General features: G+C 42.2%; 1 protein-coding gene across 1 annotated transcript in view; it reads right to left on the bottom strand.

Moving 5' to 3' along the window:
* CATSPERD (cation channel sperm associated auxiliary subunit delta) overlaps positions 1 to 15,413 on the bottom strand; it is a 60,539-nt gene that overhangs the window by 24,095 nt on the left and 21,031 nt on the right. The window contains exons 11-15 of the mRNA XM_063109971.1: positions 11,470 to 11,552; positions 10,349 to 10,525; positions 4,869 to 4,982; positions 3,607 to 3,696; positions 2,921 to 2,979 (exon numbers count right to left, since the gene is read on the bottom strand). Coding sequence (XP_062966041.1) covers positions 2,921 to 2,979; positions 3,607 to 3,696; positions 4,869 to 4,982; positions 10,349 to 10,525; positions 11,470 to 11,552 — 523 coding nt within the window. The remainder of the gene's footprint in view (positions 1 to 2,920; positions 2,980 to 3,606; positions 3,697 to 4,868; positions 4,983 to 10,348; positions 10,526 to 11,469; positions 11,553 to 15,413) is intronic.

The raw sequence follows: 15,413 nt of genomic DNA, 5'->3' as shown, positions 1-15,413 counted from the left end.
AATTTTTTAAATGATAAGATATTTTATGTCCTTTTTTGTTCATACCAAGTGTTCAAAATCTGGTGCTTATTTAATACTTTTGGTCCATCTCATTTGGGACACTAAATTTTCATAAAAAATACTGAATCTGTATTAGGATCACATTAAAAACTACAGTTGGGGCCGGCCCCGTGGCGCACTCGGGAGAGTGCAGCGCTTGGGAGCGCAGTGGTGCTCCTGCCGCGGGTTCGGATCCTGTATAGGAACGGCTGGTGCGCTCACTGGCTGAGCGCAGTGCGGAAGACACCACGCCAAGGGTTGCGATCCCCTTACCGGTCACAAAAAGACAAAAAAATAAATAAATAAAAATGTTTTAAAAAATAAAAATTACAGTTGAAAAAGCAGATTCACACACCCAAATCACGTGCTTGAATTGAGGATCTTCTTTTTCATTTTAATTTCATTAAAGTTTAAAATGTCTGAAAAACAGCGTCTTGGTCACAGTAACTGTGTTTCAAGTGAATCAACAGCACTTGGCAAGTACCTCCCATATTGACAATGAGGGTGCAGATTCTCTCCCAGGTCGAGACCACCCACCCGCAGCCCTGTGCCTCCTGGAAGCCTCAGCATGTGTATCCCAGACCCACACCCTCCTCTGAGCTCCACAGGGGTGTGGTGACTGCTCATCTGGTACTGCAGGAGACAAGAATAGGTCATCCCCAAACACAGCAGTCCCCCCTTATCCACAGGGGATACGTCCCAAGATCCCCAGCAGATCCCTGAAACTGCGGATAGTACCAGGCCCTGTACATACTATGTTTTTTCTTATACATACATGCCTATGATCAAGATTAATTTATAAATTAGGCACAGTGAGAGATTAAGAGCAATAACAACAAAATAGAGCAATTACAACAATACAGTACTGTAATAAAAGTTATAAGGATGTGTTCTCTCACTCAAAATATCTTATTGTACTGTAGAGCTTAGCAACTTCAGCCTACAATTTTTTTCCCTTCCCTTATTAAGTCAAGAACTTTCACCTTTTCATCTAAAGGAAGCACTTTATGGCTTCTCTGTGGCATATCCAAATTGCCAGCGCCACTACTCTTGTACTTGGGGCCGTTATTAAGTAAAATAAGGGTGACTTGAACAAACCCTGAGATTCTGTGATAGTTGATCTGATAACAAAGAAGGTTTCTAAGTGGCTAACAGGCAGGCATCGCACTACTCAGAATGGCATACAATTTAAACCTATGAATTGTTTATTTCTGGAATGCTTCATTTCATATTTTCTGATTGCTGTTGACCACAGGTAACTAACATTGAGGAAAGCAAAACCACAGGTAAGTGGGGAACTGCTTTAAATTACTGCTTAATGGGTACAGAGTTTCTGTTTGGGGTGATGAGAAAGTTCTGGAAATAGTGGTGATGGTCGTACCACATTGTGAACGTACCAAATGCCATTGAATTGTATACTTTGGGGTGTACGTATTTATCCAAATTTATTATCTATCTGTACAAAAATTCAGGAAGGATAGACCCACAACATGTCAAAGTAATCGTCTAGTGGGTAGAAGGATGGTTTTGTTTTCCTTTTAGTATTGTTTGGTATGTTTTAAATTTTCGATAAATAAATATGCATAACTTGGCTGATAGAAAAAAAGATGCCAGTCTGACCACATTCCTCCTCCTGGCCCTGCTCAGGCTCCTGGGGCCACACCATGGTGTGGTTTCTCTCCTACCTAACAGAAGTCTATCTGCTCCACCCCAGCTAGGGGCCTCAGTCTTCACTGCCAGTGCCCCCTCCAGGTGTCCTTTCCCAGCCGCCTTCTGGAGGGAGGAGGGGAGGACTTCCTGGAGTCTAGGGACCATTCATGAGGGGGCGTGGTGGAGCTCTGATGCCAAAAGGGAGGGAAAGTCCCATAGCTGGGTCAAGTCGAGACAGGAAACCTCTGTGTCCCACTTACATCGTATTATTACTTGGAGAGGAGCCTGGCATTTTCCCACTGACCCAGGGAAACAGACACCTGTCATTGGTCCAGCTCATTTTCCTTCTGTGTGAAGTGCTGGTGTTTTAATTTAATATTTAGTTAATTAGCTAGTTAGCTATAATGGTGGTATACATAACATAAATTTCACCATCTTACCCTTTTTTTTTTTTTTTGGTGGCTGGCCAGTTCAGATATCCGAACCCTTGACCTTGGTGTTATAACACCACGCTCTAACCAACTGAGCTAACCGGACAGCCCTGCTTAACCAATACATAACCTAAAATTGACCATCTTAACCAATAAATGTACAGTTTAGGGGCATTAAGCACATTCACATGGTTTTGCAGCCATCACCACTGTCCACCTTCAGAAATTTCTCATCTTCCCAAACTGAAACTCTTAACACTCACTCCCCACCCCCTCCCCAGCCCCTGGCACCCCCCATTTTACTTTCTGTCTCTGTGGAACTGATGACTCTAGGGACCTCCTATGAGTGGATCACACTGTGTTTGTCCTTTCATGTCTGCTTTATTTCACTGGACATAAGGTCCTCAAGGTTCATCCATGTTGCAGCGTGTGTCAGAACTTCCTTCCTTTTCAAGGCTGAATCATATTCCAGTGTGTGATGGACACGTTGTGTTTATCCATCCGTCCATCAGTGATCACTTGGGTTGTTTCCACACTGTGGCTATGATGGCTAATGCTGCTGTGGACATGGGTGAACAGTGTCTGTTCTAGCCCTGCTTTCAATTCCTGTGGGTAGATACCTAGGAGTGGAATTGCTGAGTCATAGGGTAATTCTATGTTTGAGGGACTGCCATTTGTAAAGTATTTTTAGTCCTTCTTGTTTCACTGTCCTGGAGGTTAGGGTCCGATCTCAGCCCTGTTTCTCCTGCTCTTGCTAAGGGAACCCCCGAGCAGCCTTGTCTGTCCAGATGAGGACATACCTGGAAGTGAAATTGGGGTCGGTCCTGCCCCAGAGGTGCTGCTGCTTCAGGTAAATTTCCTGTGGAACCAACAGAGAAAAACCCACAGTGGAACACCTGGGGGCATTCCCACAATCAGGGTGGTGGGGAGAAATGGGCTGTCTCATGGGGGGTTGGGGAGAAGAGCATGGATGCCACCCAGCCCCAGTCTGTTTTAATCCCACCACCCATGAAGGCTTCTGGAAGCTCATGGAAACCACTGCCGCAAGTGGAGCCTTCCATTCTCTCTCTCTGTCTGTTCTGGGGACCCACAGTGATGTGTGAATTTGTCTCCCCTCTTACTGAGGTATGACGTGATGAGTGTGGGTCAAAAGAGCGGGCTGTGGCTGACTCACGCCTGGTCAGGCCCCTGTGCGGTGGAAACCGCCCAGTGAGTTCCTGGGCTCTGCAGTCAAGTTCAAACTCCACAGTGTAACCATGAGGCCTGGCGGGTCTGCTCAGCCTGATGAATACCCCAGACAAATGTTTGGGCAAGCCCCTCCTGGTCCCCCAGTTCGACTCACTCCAGACACCTCGGTTTACCCAGTTAACACAGATCTCTTGCCTCCACTACCCAACCCCCTGCCACCATCCTTGAGGGACACCCGTAACATGGCTGGAACGGGCTGGGTGTTCCTTGTGGCAGGGCTTCGCAGGGCATGGCTCACCAGTCTGTACTTGATGTTCCAGTTATAGGTGACTTTCTCCTCGAAGAAGTTGGCCTGCAGCCCCAGGGAGTGTGGGTTGCTCACCATTACCTGCGGGAGGGGGCAGGAGAAAGGAGCACACACTATATGCACCAGCAGCACCCCCGCAGGTGACCCCAGTACATATCCAGATGAAAAAGCAAGCTCACTCTGCAATGGCAGCTGCCAACCCAATCCCAAATGTGCCCCCTACCTCATCCACCTGCCCATCCCCAACTGTGGCCACTGAACCCCACTTTGCAGGTGGCCTGGCCCTGCAGAGCTAGAAGCCCAGACCCATCCTCCAGAAAGAGACAGAGTGGGAGACCCCTGGGTAAGAGCTGGGGGCAGCCTGGCATGTCCCTGTGCAAGCCCTGCCCCCGGGCCTGAGGCCTGACTCCACCGCCCTTCTGTTTTGTGACACTCCCCTCATATCCTCACGCAAATAGCCCCCATTTTTAGCTTGATTACAGAGGCCCCTCGACTTACAATGGGGTTATGTCATGATAAAATCACAGTATGTTGGAATTATCATGGAAGTCAAAAATACATCTAAAACGTCTAACCTACCGTACATAACAGCTTAGCCTAGCCTACCTTGAAGTGCTCAGAACACTAACATTAGCCTACAATTGGGCGAAGTCACCTAACACAAGCCGTTCATATAATATAGTTTTGAATATCTCATGTAATTTATTGAATACTGTACAGAAAGTGAAAAACAGACAGTTGTGTGGGTACTCGAAGTATAGCTTCTTTCTAGTGTGTATGGCTTTCATACCATAAAATCAAATCACCATAAATCAAAATATCGTGAGTCAGGACTGTCTGTACTTGCAGCCAAGAGTCTAGGCTTAGGAGCTTAGATTTTAGGCCACATCCCCAGGACCTCCTGCTGGCTGGGGGGGGCTGTATTAAGTCAGCACTCTTAGTTGCAAGCAACAGCCTACTCTAAATTAAGAAAAGGAACTTATGGGGCAGCTCAGAAGAAGGATGGAGAGAGAAGCATGGAGACAGATCACACAAAAGAGGCCAGACAGGCAGACAGGCAGGCACAGCCCTTGTCACACAGAAGCTGATGCAGGAGAAAGACATATAGAGATAGATTCTGTGGAGCACCATGAGTGAGTGTCTCTCCTCAAGGTGATGCCAGGGAATTTCCAGAGTCTACAAATGGGTACGGGGCATGTGGCTGAGGATGTAGCAGAAAGCCAGACATCAGGAACATTGACAGACACACTTACTAGAGGAACCAGGGATGTGCCCAGCCGGGGTATTAAAATGGCGGTCAACACCAACTTGCCGTTCATATCAATGGTATACATTTGGTCTTCGAAGTCTCCTTCCAGAACTTCTATCTAGTTAGGATGGGGGAAAAAAAAAAATGAAATCGAGCCCCTGTTCCCCAAAAAGAAAGGACAAATAGGTAGGAGTGGTTCAGTGGTTCCTAGGGATTGGACCGTCTCATCTTTCTGTTGCAGCAGGTTGGACTTCCACTCATCACACTGTCGTTCTTGCTAGACTCCACCCATACCCCAGAGCTCTGCCCAATTGCAGCCCCTCCCCTCTCGCTGGGCTTTTATAGTGACTATTTCCCTGCGTTTCTATACAGTGTGGTCACCCAAGTGTGCATTGCTAGATCACATAACTTAGTCTTGCCCATTTTCCAAACTTGTATGTCTTTTAAGTCTCCTTCAATTGCAGGTTGCCCCTCTATCTCTTTCTTTTCCTTTCTATTTATCTTTGAAGAATCCAGGCTGTTGGGCCTGTAGAGTTTCTCAAAGCCTAGATTTCCCTGATGCTTTTGAACACGTTCCTCTGTCCTCTGCATTTCTGGCAAATTGTGGCTGGATCCGGACACTCCATCAGACTTGACCGTGCTGGCAAGATTCAGTGGGTGATGTGATCTCTCACAGGAGGCACATAGTGTCTATGGGTCTCTTCTTTTTGACCTTAGCAGCTGTTGATGCTCAAAGCCTATAAGCATTCATTCACTGGGGTTGCCAGACGGTGGTATTCTATCGTTGTGTTTTCATATATTTGCTGGAATTTTTGTTTATCTTTTTGGCATTTGGCCAGTATAAGGATCCGAACCCTTGACGCTGGTGTTATCAGCACTGCACTCTAGTGAGTGAGCTAACCAACCAGCCCTGGAATTCTTCTAGAAGGAGACACCTTCTGTCATCTAATTATTTGCTGACCTGGAAGTACAGTCTGAAGGAAAGGTGGGATAAATGCTTGAGTCCTTCTTTTTACTTATCCAGTTTTCAAGACAATGAGCTGGTTTCCTGTCATCCTATAGACGAAACCAATAAGTTCTTTCTTCTTCTTTTAAATGTCATTATGACTTCACAGATTACAATCTACTGCCACTTATCTTTACTGAGGCTCAAATAGTCACATCTTTGGCCAGTGGGAGCCTCTTCAGGTTGGTTTCTAAATCCTTTTGACATGACCCTCACAGTCTCCAATGGCTTCCCTCCTCTTGATAGGACAAGATGTTCCAGTTTATTTCATTTATTTCTCCACCCCAGATCTGGAATCAGCCATTTCTCCAAGAAGACCATAGTCTGGGTGTTAGGGATGCTTGCTGATACTACGTTGGTTTTTGTTTCTAGGCTTTTTCAGTGAACAGATCCACACATAGATGCGTATGTGTGTGTAGATAGATACATACGTAGGTAGATAAATACATACACAGATGGATAGATGGATACATACATATATACGTAGATGGATGGGTGGATGGATGGATGGACAGGAATAAATGGATGGATGGATGGATGGATAAATGACAGAAATGAAGAGATAGATAGATGATAGATGATAGATGATAGATAGATAGATATAGATAGATAGATAGATAGATAGATATAGATAGATAGATAGATAGATAGAAAGATAGATAATTAGATAGATAGATAGATAGACAGATGACAGGAATGAATGGATGGATGGATGGATGGATGGATGGATGGATAGATAGACAGACAGACAGACGACAGGAATGAATGGATGGATGGATGGATAGATAGATAGATAAAATGCCCTGTGCATTTATACTGATTTCTAGCCTAGGACAACACAGCTTTTAGTTAACATTTTCTATACTATCTGTGCATCTTCTCTCCTTGCCAAAAAGCCTAGTTCTCAAGGACACAGGGCACCATGGATTAGATTATCCCATTACTCACTTGCTTTATCCTACTTGATACACACAACAGTCTTATAATAGCAATACCACTACCACCACTGATTATGGTTGCTGAAAACTGCTTTTTAAAAATTGCTTTTAAGGCTGGCCAGTTAGCTCAGTTGGTTAGAGCACACCCTTATAACACAAAGGTCATGGGTTCAGATCCCCATACTGACTAAAAAACCCTGGTTTTGCACTATTGAAAACAGTATGGCAGTTCCTCAAAAAATTGAAAATTGAGTTTCAATATGATCCAGCAATTTCCACTTCTGTGTATATACCCCCCCAAATTGAAGGCAGGGTCTTCTACAAGTAAATATAAACATGTGCGCACACACACACACACGCACACTTCTTGCTACCAATCCTCACATCAGTGTCTCTTGTCATTTTGATTGTCTGAAGCTTGTCTTCAACGAATTCCTTAAGAAACAGTTCATGAGAACAATACTTTCTTTTTATTTCCCTTATATGTCGCAAGCTCCTTTTGTCTAGAAGCCCCAAGGAGATTTTTCTTTGTTCTGAAAATCCAGCACCTTCAATAGAACATGTCTTAGTCACTCTGAGTTCATATTCTCAGATACACAGTGTGCTCATTCATTAGTTTGAAATCTTTTATCTCAGGAAAATATTCTTGAATTGTACTTTTCAGTATTTGCTCTGTTCCCTTGGTTTCATATTTCTTCTTTGGGAATGCCTATCCATATGTTGGATCTTCTTTGCCTGTATTCAATTTTTGTCTCTATTTCTTCAATCATTTTAATCTGTTTTTTTTAACTTCTTATTTTGAAACAAAGTCACCTATAGAAAATTGAAAAAACAGTACAAAATTGTCCATATATCCTCCACTCAGATTCCCCAATGTCAATATCTTAGATAACCCTGGTATATTTGTCAAAATTAAGGAGTTAATATTAATTAATTAATTGGAAGTAAACTACAGACTTTATTCATATTTCTTTTCTTTTTTTTCTTTTTAATTCAGATTTCAACAACTTTTCCACTAATGTCCTTTTTCTGTCCCAGGATCCCAGTTCAGGATCCTACATGGTCATCATGTCCTCTTTGTGTCCCCTGGTCTGTGACATTTTCTGCCTTTCCTTTTTTTTTTTTTTTTTTAAATGACTTCAACAGTTTTAAAGAGTACTAGTCAGGTATTTTATAGAATGTCCCTCAACTGGGACTTTTCTGGTGTTTTCTCATGATTGCACTGGGGTTATGGGTTTTGAGAAAGAATGCCAAGAGGTAAAGGGTCCTTTCCACCATGCTGTATTAGGGTACACACTGATCATATGATTATGGAGGTGTCTTCCAGGTTTCTCCTCTGTTAAGCTGCTATCTTCCCATTTCCACACTCTGTTCTGTAGAAGAGAGTCATTAAGTCCAGGCCACACTCAAAGAGGGGGATTAAGCTCCATTTCCCAGAGCGGGGAGTATGTATTTATATTATTTGGAATTCTCCTGTAAGGAAGGTTCATCTCTTCTCCCCCTTTATTTATTTACTCAGTCATTTATTGATATAGGCGTAGACTCGTGTATACTTATTTTATATTTTGGCTTTTTATCCAATCCTATGTTATTTTTGTTGCTCAAATTGTCTCAGCTTTCATCTGTGGGCTTTTTTATGCTATATAGTTGTTCTGTCTCTTTTAGGTGGGGTTTTGGAAACTTAAGCTATCTGTCTTTCTCAGAACAATGTTAAGTGGCCAGTTATTTTCATAATGGCCTTCCCATTGCTCTTTCTTACTGTTTCTTCTGCTTGTGCCATAGGCCAGCAGTTCCCAAGCATGTGATGTCAGCCCTGGGAAAATCCCTATGGCTGGGGATGGACATTTTATTATAGCAAGTAAAGAAAATAAGAAAAAATGATCATCTATTACCCACCATCTATTATCGCCATCATCTCAGAAAAGGATATTTTAATAAATCAGTATAGCCAGAATACAGCATAGTTGCTCTATTTTTTTCTCATTTCACTGACTGCCACAGGTTCAAAGACCACTTGGAAATGGACACTCTAAAATCTTTTTTGTTATGTTTCTGTGGTCCTTCAGAAGGGAAGTGGCTCCACAGCTATGTAAAGCTGAGGTAACCTGGGCTCTTCTGAGCACAATGCTGGACTTATTTTTTACAGTGAATTTTGGAGCTTTGGCAGATGGGATGAGGTTGCTGGACAAGACAGACCAGAAATGGCATTTTCTGGGCAGGCTGGTTAGATCAGTTGGTTAGAATGCAGTGTTGATAACACCAAGGTCAAGGGTTCGGATCCCCATACTGGCCAGCTGCCAAAAAAAGAAAAAAAAAAAAGGCATTTTCTGCACCTTTGACCATGGGACTACCAGAGACTGAGAAAGAAGGATTCCAGAGAAGGCTGGAGAAGACATTTTACCATTTCTGCCTAGCAGTGAGTTCCCTTTCCTGAGAGTATCTGAGGCTTCTTTGGGAAGTCTCTCCTTAACAGTCCTTGGGTATATGGCCCAGGGGGATTGGCCCTATTTCCAGGAATGAGTTCTGATGTGACTGGCCCCCAGCTGTGTGACTGGCCCAGGATGGGCGTGTCATCCTCTCTGAGCCAATGAGATAGGAGAGACATTGCTGGGATTTCTCTGGGCTTCTTCATGAGAGCTCCTCTCTGCTCCAGGACATTGTGATGTGAAGTTGAAAGGTCCACAGCATTGATCTCCAGCTTGCTGCTGTCTTATGAGGGTCTAGAGCTTTCCAGAAGTATCTGGATGCAGCTTCAGGATGACGCATGGAAGACCGTGAGATACAGAATGGAGAGATGGAGAGAAACTGGCTCCTTGGTGGCACGATTTTAGTTACTAGATCAAGCCCCACCTGAAGCCCTCATTATCCCCTTTGGACATTTTGGCTATATGGGTTAACCATGGTCCTTTTAGTCTAAGCCCATCTGGTTTGGATTTTCCCTCACTTGCAAAACAATGAATCCAAATCAATACATACATATTTCCATATTTCTATAATTTTTCCCCCTCCTTAGTCAGTTAGCTTGGCAGGGGTTAGGGCTGATCTCCACAGCTTGGTGGATACTTTGAGCCCAATCAAATCTCCCTCTCCAGAGACTCTTGCAGGTAAGTTACTGCTGAACCGTAAAGGCTCACTTACCTCTATGAGAAGGGCAGCAGTGATAATAACCACATCAATTTATACACTTCTTAGCAGTTTTCATGTATATTTTGGTGGCTTGGTTGACTTCCTCGTTACAATCATCATGTAATAAAGAAAAGTAACATATGTTTCTTTTTGAAATTAGGGATGTGAAATTATTCAAGATCTGGATGCCAACCGTTTGGGCTATGGTAGCTTAGAGGTCCAAGCAGGGCTGCCCAACCTACTTGTTTATCTGAAATTCAGCTTTAACTGGGCGTCCTATATTTTATCTGGAAACCCTCCTCCGAGTTTTCATATGTGGTTGCTGGCTACAAATGCCCAACTCCGGGGATTTTGTATTTGTCTTTTTAAAAAAAGAATACACTGAACATCAATCTAAAAGTGATGATCACATACTTTGCACTTTTCAACTTGGAGTTGGGGATCCATAAGAATCGCTTGAATATTCACGGAGCACTTCTGGAAATCGAAAGCTGAAAAATTCGCATCGAGAAGTGGGGTCAGTATGTCAAGCATCCCTGTACCCGTGAACATCAGGGCTGCCCCTTCGGACCAGATTTGTTGGTCTGCAAACTAAGAGGAAAATGATTTCTGAGATCAAATCATTCTAATTCATTTTTGAAGGTTCAAATTTTATCTTAGGAGTTGGATTTAAAGAAGTTAGACTTAAAAAAAAAAAAGCAAAGTCAAAAGTACAGTTCAGCTGCGTTCACCCCTTGGTGATGAAATGAATCACGGAAACTCAGTATCTCCTCATCAGTGAGGCTATCCAAAAAATGGTTCTTTACTTATTCACAGGTTATGGACCTCTTCGGAAAGTCAGACAAAAGCTACAGAACCTTTCCCCATAAAACACTTTGGCCGTTGGAACATCAGGGTTAAGGCTTCAAAGGGATGGTTGTCATGTTTGTGCCCTGAATCCAATCAACCTCTCCTATTCCTGAACGTTACTGTGTGGAAAGTTACTGTTGGGTAACTTTCAGGAAGAATGGTGACTGTAGTCTAGCAGGAACAACACTGAAGTAGGAGCCAGTAGACCTGGGGAACTATCTAGGCCACTAAAGACTGGGAAAGAAAGAAACTGGCACTTAAGTTTTCTCACTTGTAAAAGGTGGATGATATTATCTCCTTCACAACATTATTGTGAGGATGGAAATAAAATTAGATAGGCATAGCGTATACTATAATGTGAGTTAACCCAAATGCCACCACCACTTAGCACCTCTGTGACCTTGAACAAGTGACTTAGCATCTCTGTGCCTCAGTTTTTCCATCTGTCAAGTATAAGGATTTACTTATTAAACTGATGGTCGGGTTTACATGAAGTAACACAGAAAGGGCACTTAGACCAGCACCTGCTGTATTTTAAGCAGTCAGTAAATTTTAGCTGCTTTGTTATTATTATTATTATTTTAATAACTAGAGTGATTTAGCCTTCAGACAAAAATCAGAAGTTTGGGAACAAGACAATTATTTCTTCCCAACTGGGTAATAAATGGACTTTGATTTTTACCTACTTTAATTATAGAATTTGACAAGACTCCCAGACTGCCATAATACAAATTATCTTCCCGGGTTAAAACTGCCAATTCATTCTCATCTAGGAAAAACAAGACAAAACAAAAATTGAAATGATAATTCTTTCCATGGACAAAAAATTCATTCTTAAATTTCTGACACTGAATAATGTTAAATTAAACAAGCAGGAGGCCACTGGCCTGGGGCTGTTTCCCTACCTTGTGTTCCTATGTGATGAACTCCAACCTTGGTAAAGAAGCAAACCAAAAACTAAGTTAGGAATGAATCCTTTGTAACAGGTAGCCAAGTCTCAGCCAATTACAAGCAGCTGAGCTTCAGCCAATCACAGGCAGCTGAGTCTCAGCCAATCACAGGCAGCCAGCTGATGAGACCATGTCCAAACAAGACAGACGCTACCTGTAATAAATCAAACTACTTCTGCACTTTACTTCCATGCTCAGCCTACAAAAGCTCACTGCCCACCCTGTGGAGTGGAGCTCTCTGAACCTCATCTGCTTTCAAGCGCTGCCCAATTCGTGAATCATTCTTTGCTCAAACTTTGTTAAATTTAATCTGTTTAAAGCTTTTCTTTTAACAGTAATGAAAAGACTTATTTTACATCTATGGTCTTCATATATAGTGCTCTTTATTTTCTGCCTTTGCTTGCTCTCAGTTTCTCATGCACTTGATTTTTCCTCCCTGAATCAAAACAGTGTTACTTCTATTTTCTGGTCATCATCACAGAGTTCATGTGGAAAAGTCAAGCAATACTAAAAAATAGAGTTAAAGAAAAAATTACCCCAAATTTGGTCAGCAAACTTTTGTAAAGGACCAGTTGGTAAATATTTTCTACTTTGCAATGTCTGTTACAACTACTCAACTCTGCAAAAGCAGCTATGGGCAATGTTTAAACAAAATGAATCTAGGGCTGGCCAGTTAGCTCAGTTGGTTAGAGTGCAGCTTTAAAACACCAAGGTCAAGGGTTCAGATCCCCATACCAGCCAGCCACCAACCAACAAACGAATGTGGCTGTGTTTCAATAAAACTTTATTTACAAAAACAGGTGGTAGGCCAGATTTGGCCCACAGGCTGTGCTTTCCTGACCTCTGACATAGGTATCCACTGTTAACATGTTAGTTAACACCCTTTCCTGCAGTTGTGTACATATGGGATTGTATTATGCAACTCTTCAAGCTACTTTATAACTTGGTTTCTTCTTTCCTTTTATGTACATGAATGTAGATGGCTGGTTGGTGTTCTGGTCCCTGGATGAACCATAATTTATTTAACTAGTCCTCCACTGATGAACATTGAGATTGTTTCTGGTCTTTTGCATATACATTATTCCAGTGAATGCAGGACACTATTATAAGTTTTTTTGAAAGGGAATGACAAGATCCAATGGATATTTTTATTCTCTTAAAAAGACATTCAAGGGGCTGGCCGGTTACCCCAGTCGGTTAGAGTGTGGTGCTGATAACACCAAGGTCCAGGGTTTGATCCTTGTACTGGCTAGCCACCAAAAAAATAAATAAATAAAAAGACAGTCAAGGATGTTTTCAAAAAATGAGGCTTAAGATGGGCCTTGAAAAATAGCAACTGATGTAGAAAAGAGGAGGTGCGTTTTTAGGACAAGGACCAAATTAATTTGACTTAAGTCTTCTCAGTCTCAGCACTACTGACACTAGGGGCCAGATCATTCTTCGTGGTGGGGGCTGTCCTTCTCACTGCAGGCTGTTGGGCAGCACTCTGGTCTCTACCCATTAGATGCCAGTGTGACAACCAAAAATGTCTCCAGACATTGCCAAGAGTCCCCAGGTTGAGAACCACTAGGTTAGGTGAAGAAAAGGGATCCCGTAGGGCAGTGGTTGACAGTAGGGTAAGACCAGAATGTCACCCTTGATAGTCTGGACTTTATTTTAATATTATTATTTTTTGCAGCTGGCTGGTACGGGGATCTGAACCCTTGACCTTGGTATTATAGCACTACTCTCTAACCAACTGAGCTAATCGGCCAGGTCATGGACTTTATTCTTTAGAAAATAAGGAACCATTAAAGATTCCAGGCATGGGAGGTGATGAGTACTTACTGATTTTTGGAGGGGGAGGAAGACAATTCACAGAGTGGGAGAAAACATCTGCAAATCATATCTCTGTTAAGGGACTTGTATCCAGAATATATTTAGAACTCTTACAGCTCAATAATAAAAAGTCAAATAACCCAATTTTTAAAAGGGTAAAGGGTCTGAATAGATATTTCTCCAAAGAATATGTACAGATGGCCAATGAATATATGAAGATGGGCTCAATATCATTAGTCATTAAGGAAATTTTAATTAAAACCACAGTGAGATAGATACCACTTCATACTCACTAGAATGGCCATAGTCAAAAGACAGTTTGAGTAACAATTGGTGGTGAAGATGGGAGAAATCAGAACCCTCATATATTATTGGTGGGAATGAAAAATGGTGCAGCTGCTGTGAAAGGCAGTTCCTCAAAAGTTAAACATGATATGTGGTATACATATGTTGGGTTTTTTTTGGTATACATATGGTAACGCTTTACTACATGGTCCAGCAATTCCACTCGAAGGTGTATACTCAAGAGAAATGAAAACATGACTACACAAAAATGTGAATACAAATGTTCACAGCAGTATAATTCATATTAGCCCTTAAGTGGAAACAACCCAAGTGTCCATCAACAGATGAATGTACAAACACAACGTGGTCCATTTAAACAGTGTAATAGTATTCAGCCTTAAAAGGGTATGAAATACTGGTATATGCTACAATCTTAAAGGCATTATGTAAAGTCAAAGAAGCCAGATACAAAAGACTACATATTGTATGGTTCCTTTTATATAAAGAGTCCAGAATAGGAGAATCTATAGAGACAAAGTAGATTGTAGTTGCCAGGAAGTGGGGGGAAATGGAGGATTGTGGGGCAATAGTGAAAGGATATAGATTTCTTTTTGGGGTGATAAAAATGTTCTAAAGTTGATTGTGGTGATGGTTGAATGACTCTGTGAATGTACCAAAAATCATCAAATTGTAAACTTTACATGGGTGAATTGTATGGTATACAAATTATATCTCAAGGTGCAACAAGAAAGAAAGAAAAGAAGGAAGAAAGGAAGAAAAACAGAAAGGGATTGATCTGCTTAACCTGGGCTTGGTAGAGTCTAGAATCTGAAAGAGCAATTACGAAACTTCTAGTAAGTGTGGAAAGAGATGATAAGCAGGGGCTGGACATGATCTGTTACCCGAGTCGGTGCTCCTCAGTGAGCGGGTGGAACCCCCTGGGGAGGACGGTGTGATTGCTTCATGGATTGCAGGCTTGGTGAGGACAACAGGGGCTCTCCCATGTTGCTGGTGGGAATTCATACTGGCCCTATCTTAAAAATATAATGTGCAATTCTTTTGGGTAAGTATCCAGAAGTGGGATGGCTGGATCATATGGCAATACTATGTTTAATTTTTTGAGGAACCCCCATACTGTTTTCCACGGTGGTTGAACCATTGTACATTCCTACCAACAGTGCACAAGGCTTCCACTTTCCCCGCATCCTTGCTTACACTTCTTATCTTTTGGGTTGACCATCCTAATGGTGTGAGGCAGTATCTCCCACATTCATTGCAGCATTATTTACAAAAGCTTCAATGTGGAAACAGTCTAAATGTCCATTGAAGGATGGATGGATGGATGAAGAAAATGTGGTAGATACAAACAATAGAATATATTCAGTGTTAAAAAGCAAGGAAATCCCGCAATATGCAACAAAATGAAAGAACCTTGAGGACATTATGCTCAGTGAAATAAACACAGAAGGAGAAATACTGCATGATCTTGCTTATATGAGGAATCTAAAATAGTCAAAGCCATAGAAGCAGAGAGTAGGTTGTCAAGGGCTGGGGGGTGGGGGAAGTGGGGAGTGACT

The sequence above is a fragment of the Cynocephalus volans genome, chromosome 10 (genome assembly GCF_027409185.1).
Source record: "Cynocephalus volans isolate mCynVol1 chromosome 10, mCynVol1.pri, whole genome shotgun sequence".
Lineage (NCBI taxonomy): Eukaryota > Metazoa > Chordata > Mammalia > Dermoptera > Cynocephalidae > Cynocephalus > Cynocephalus volans.
Note: the sequence above shows the minus strand (reverse complement) of the source record. Positions and strands in the feature narration are given on the sequence as shown.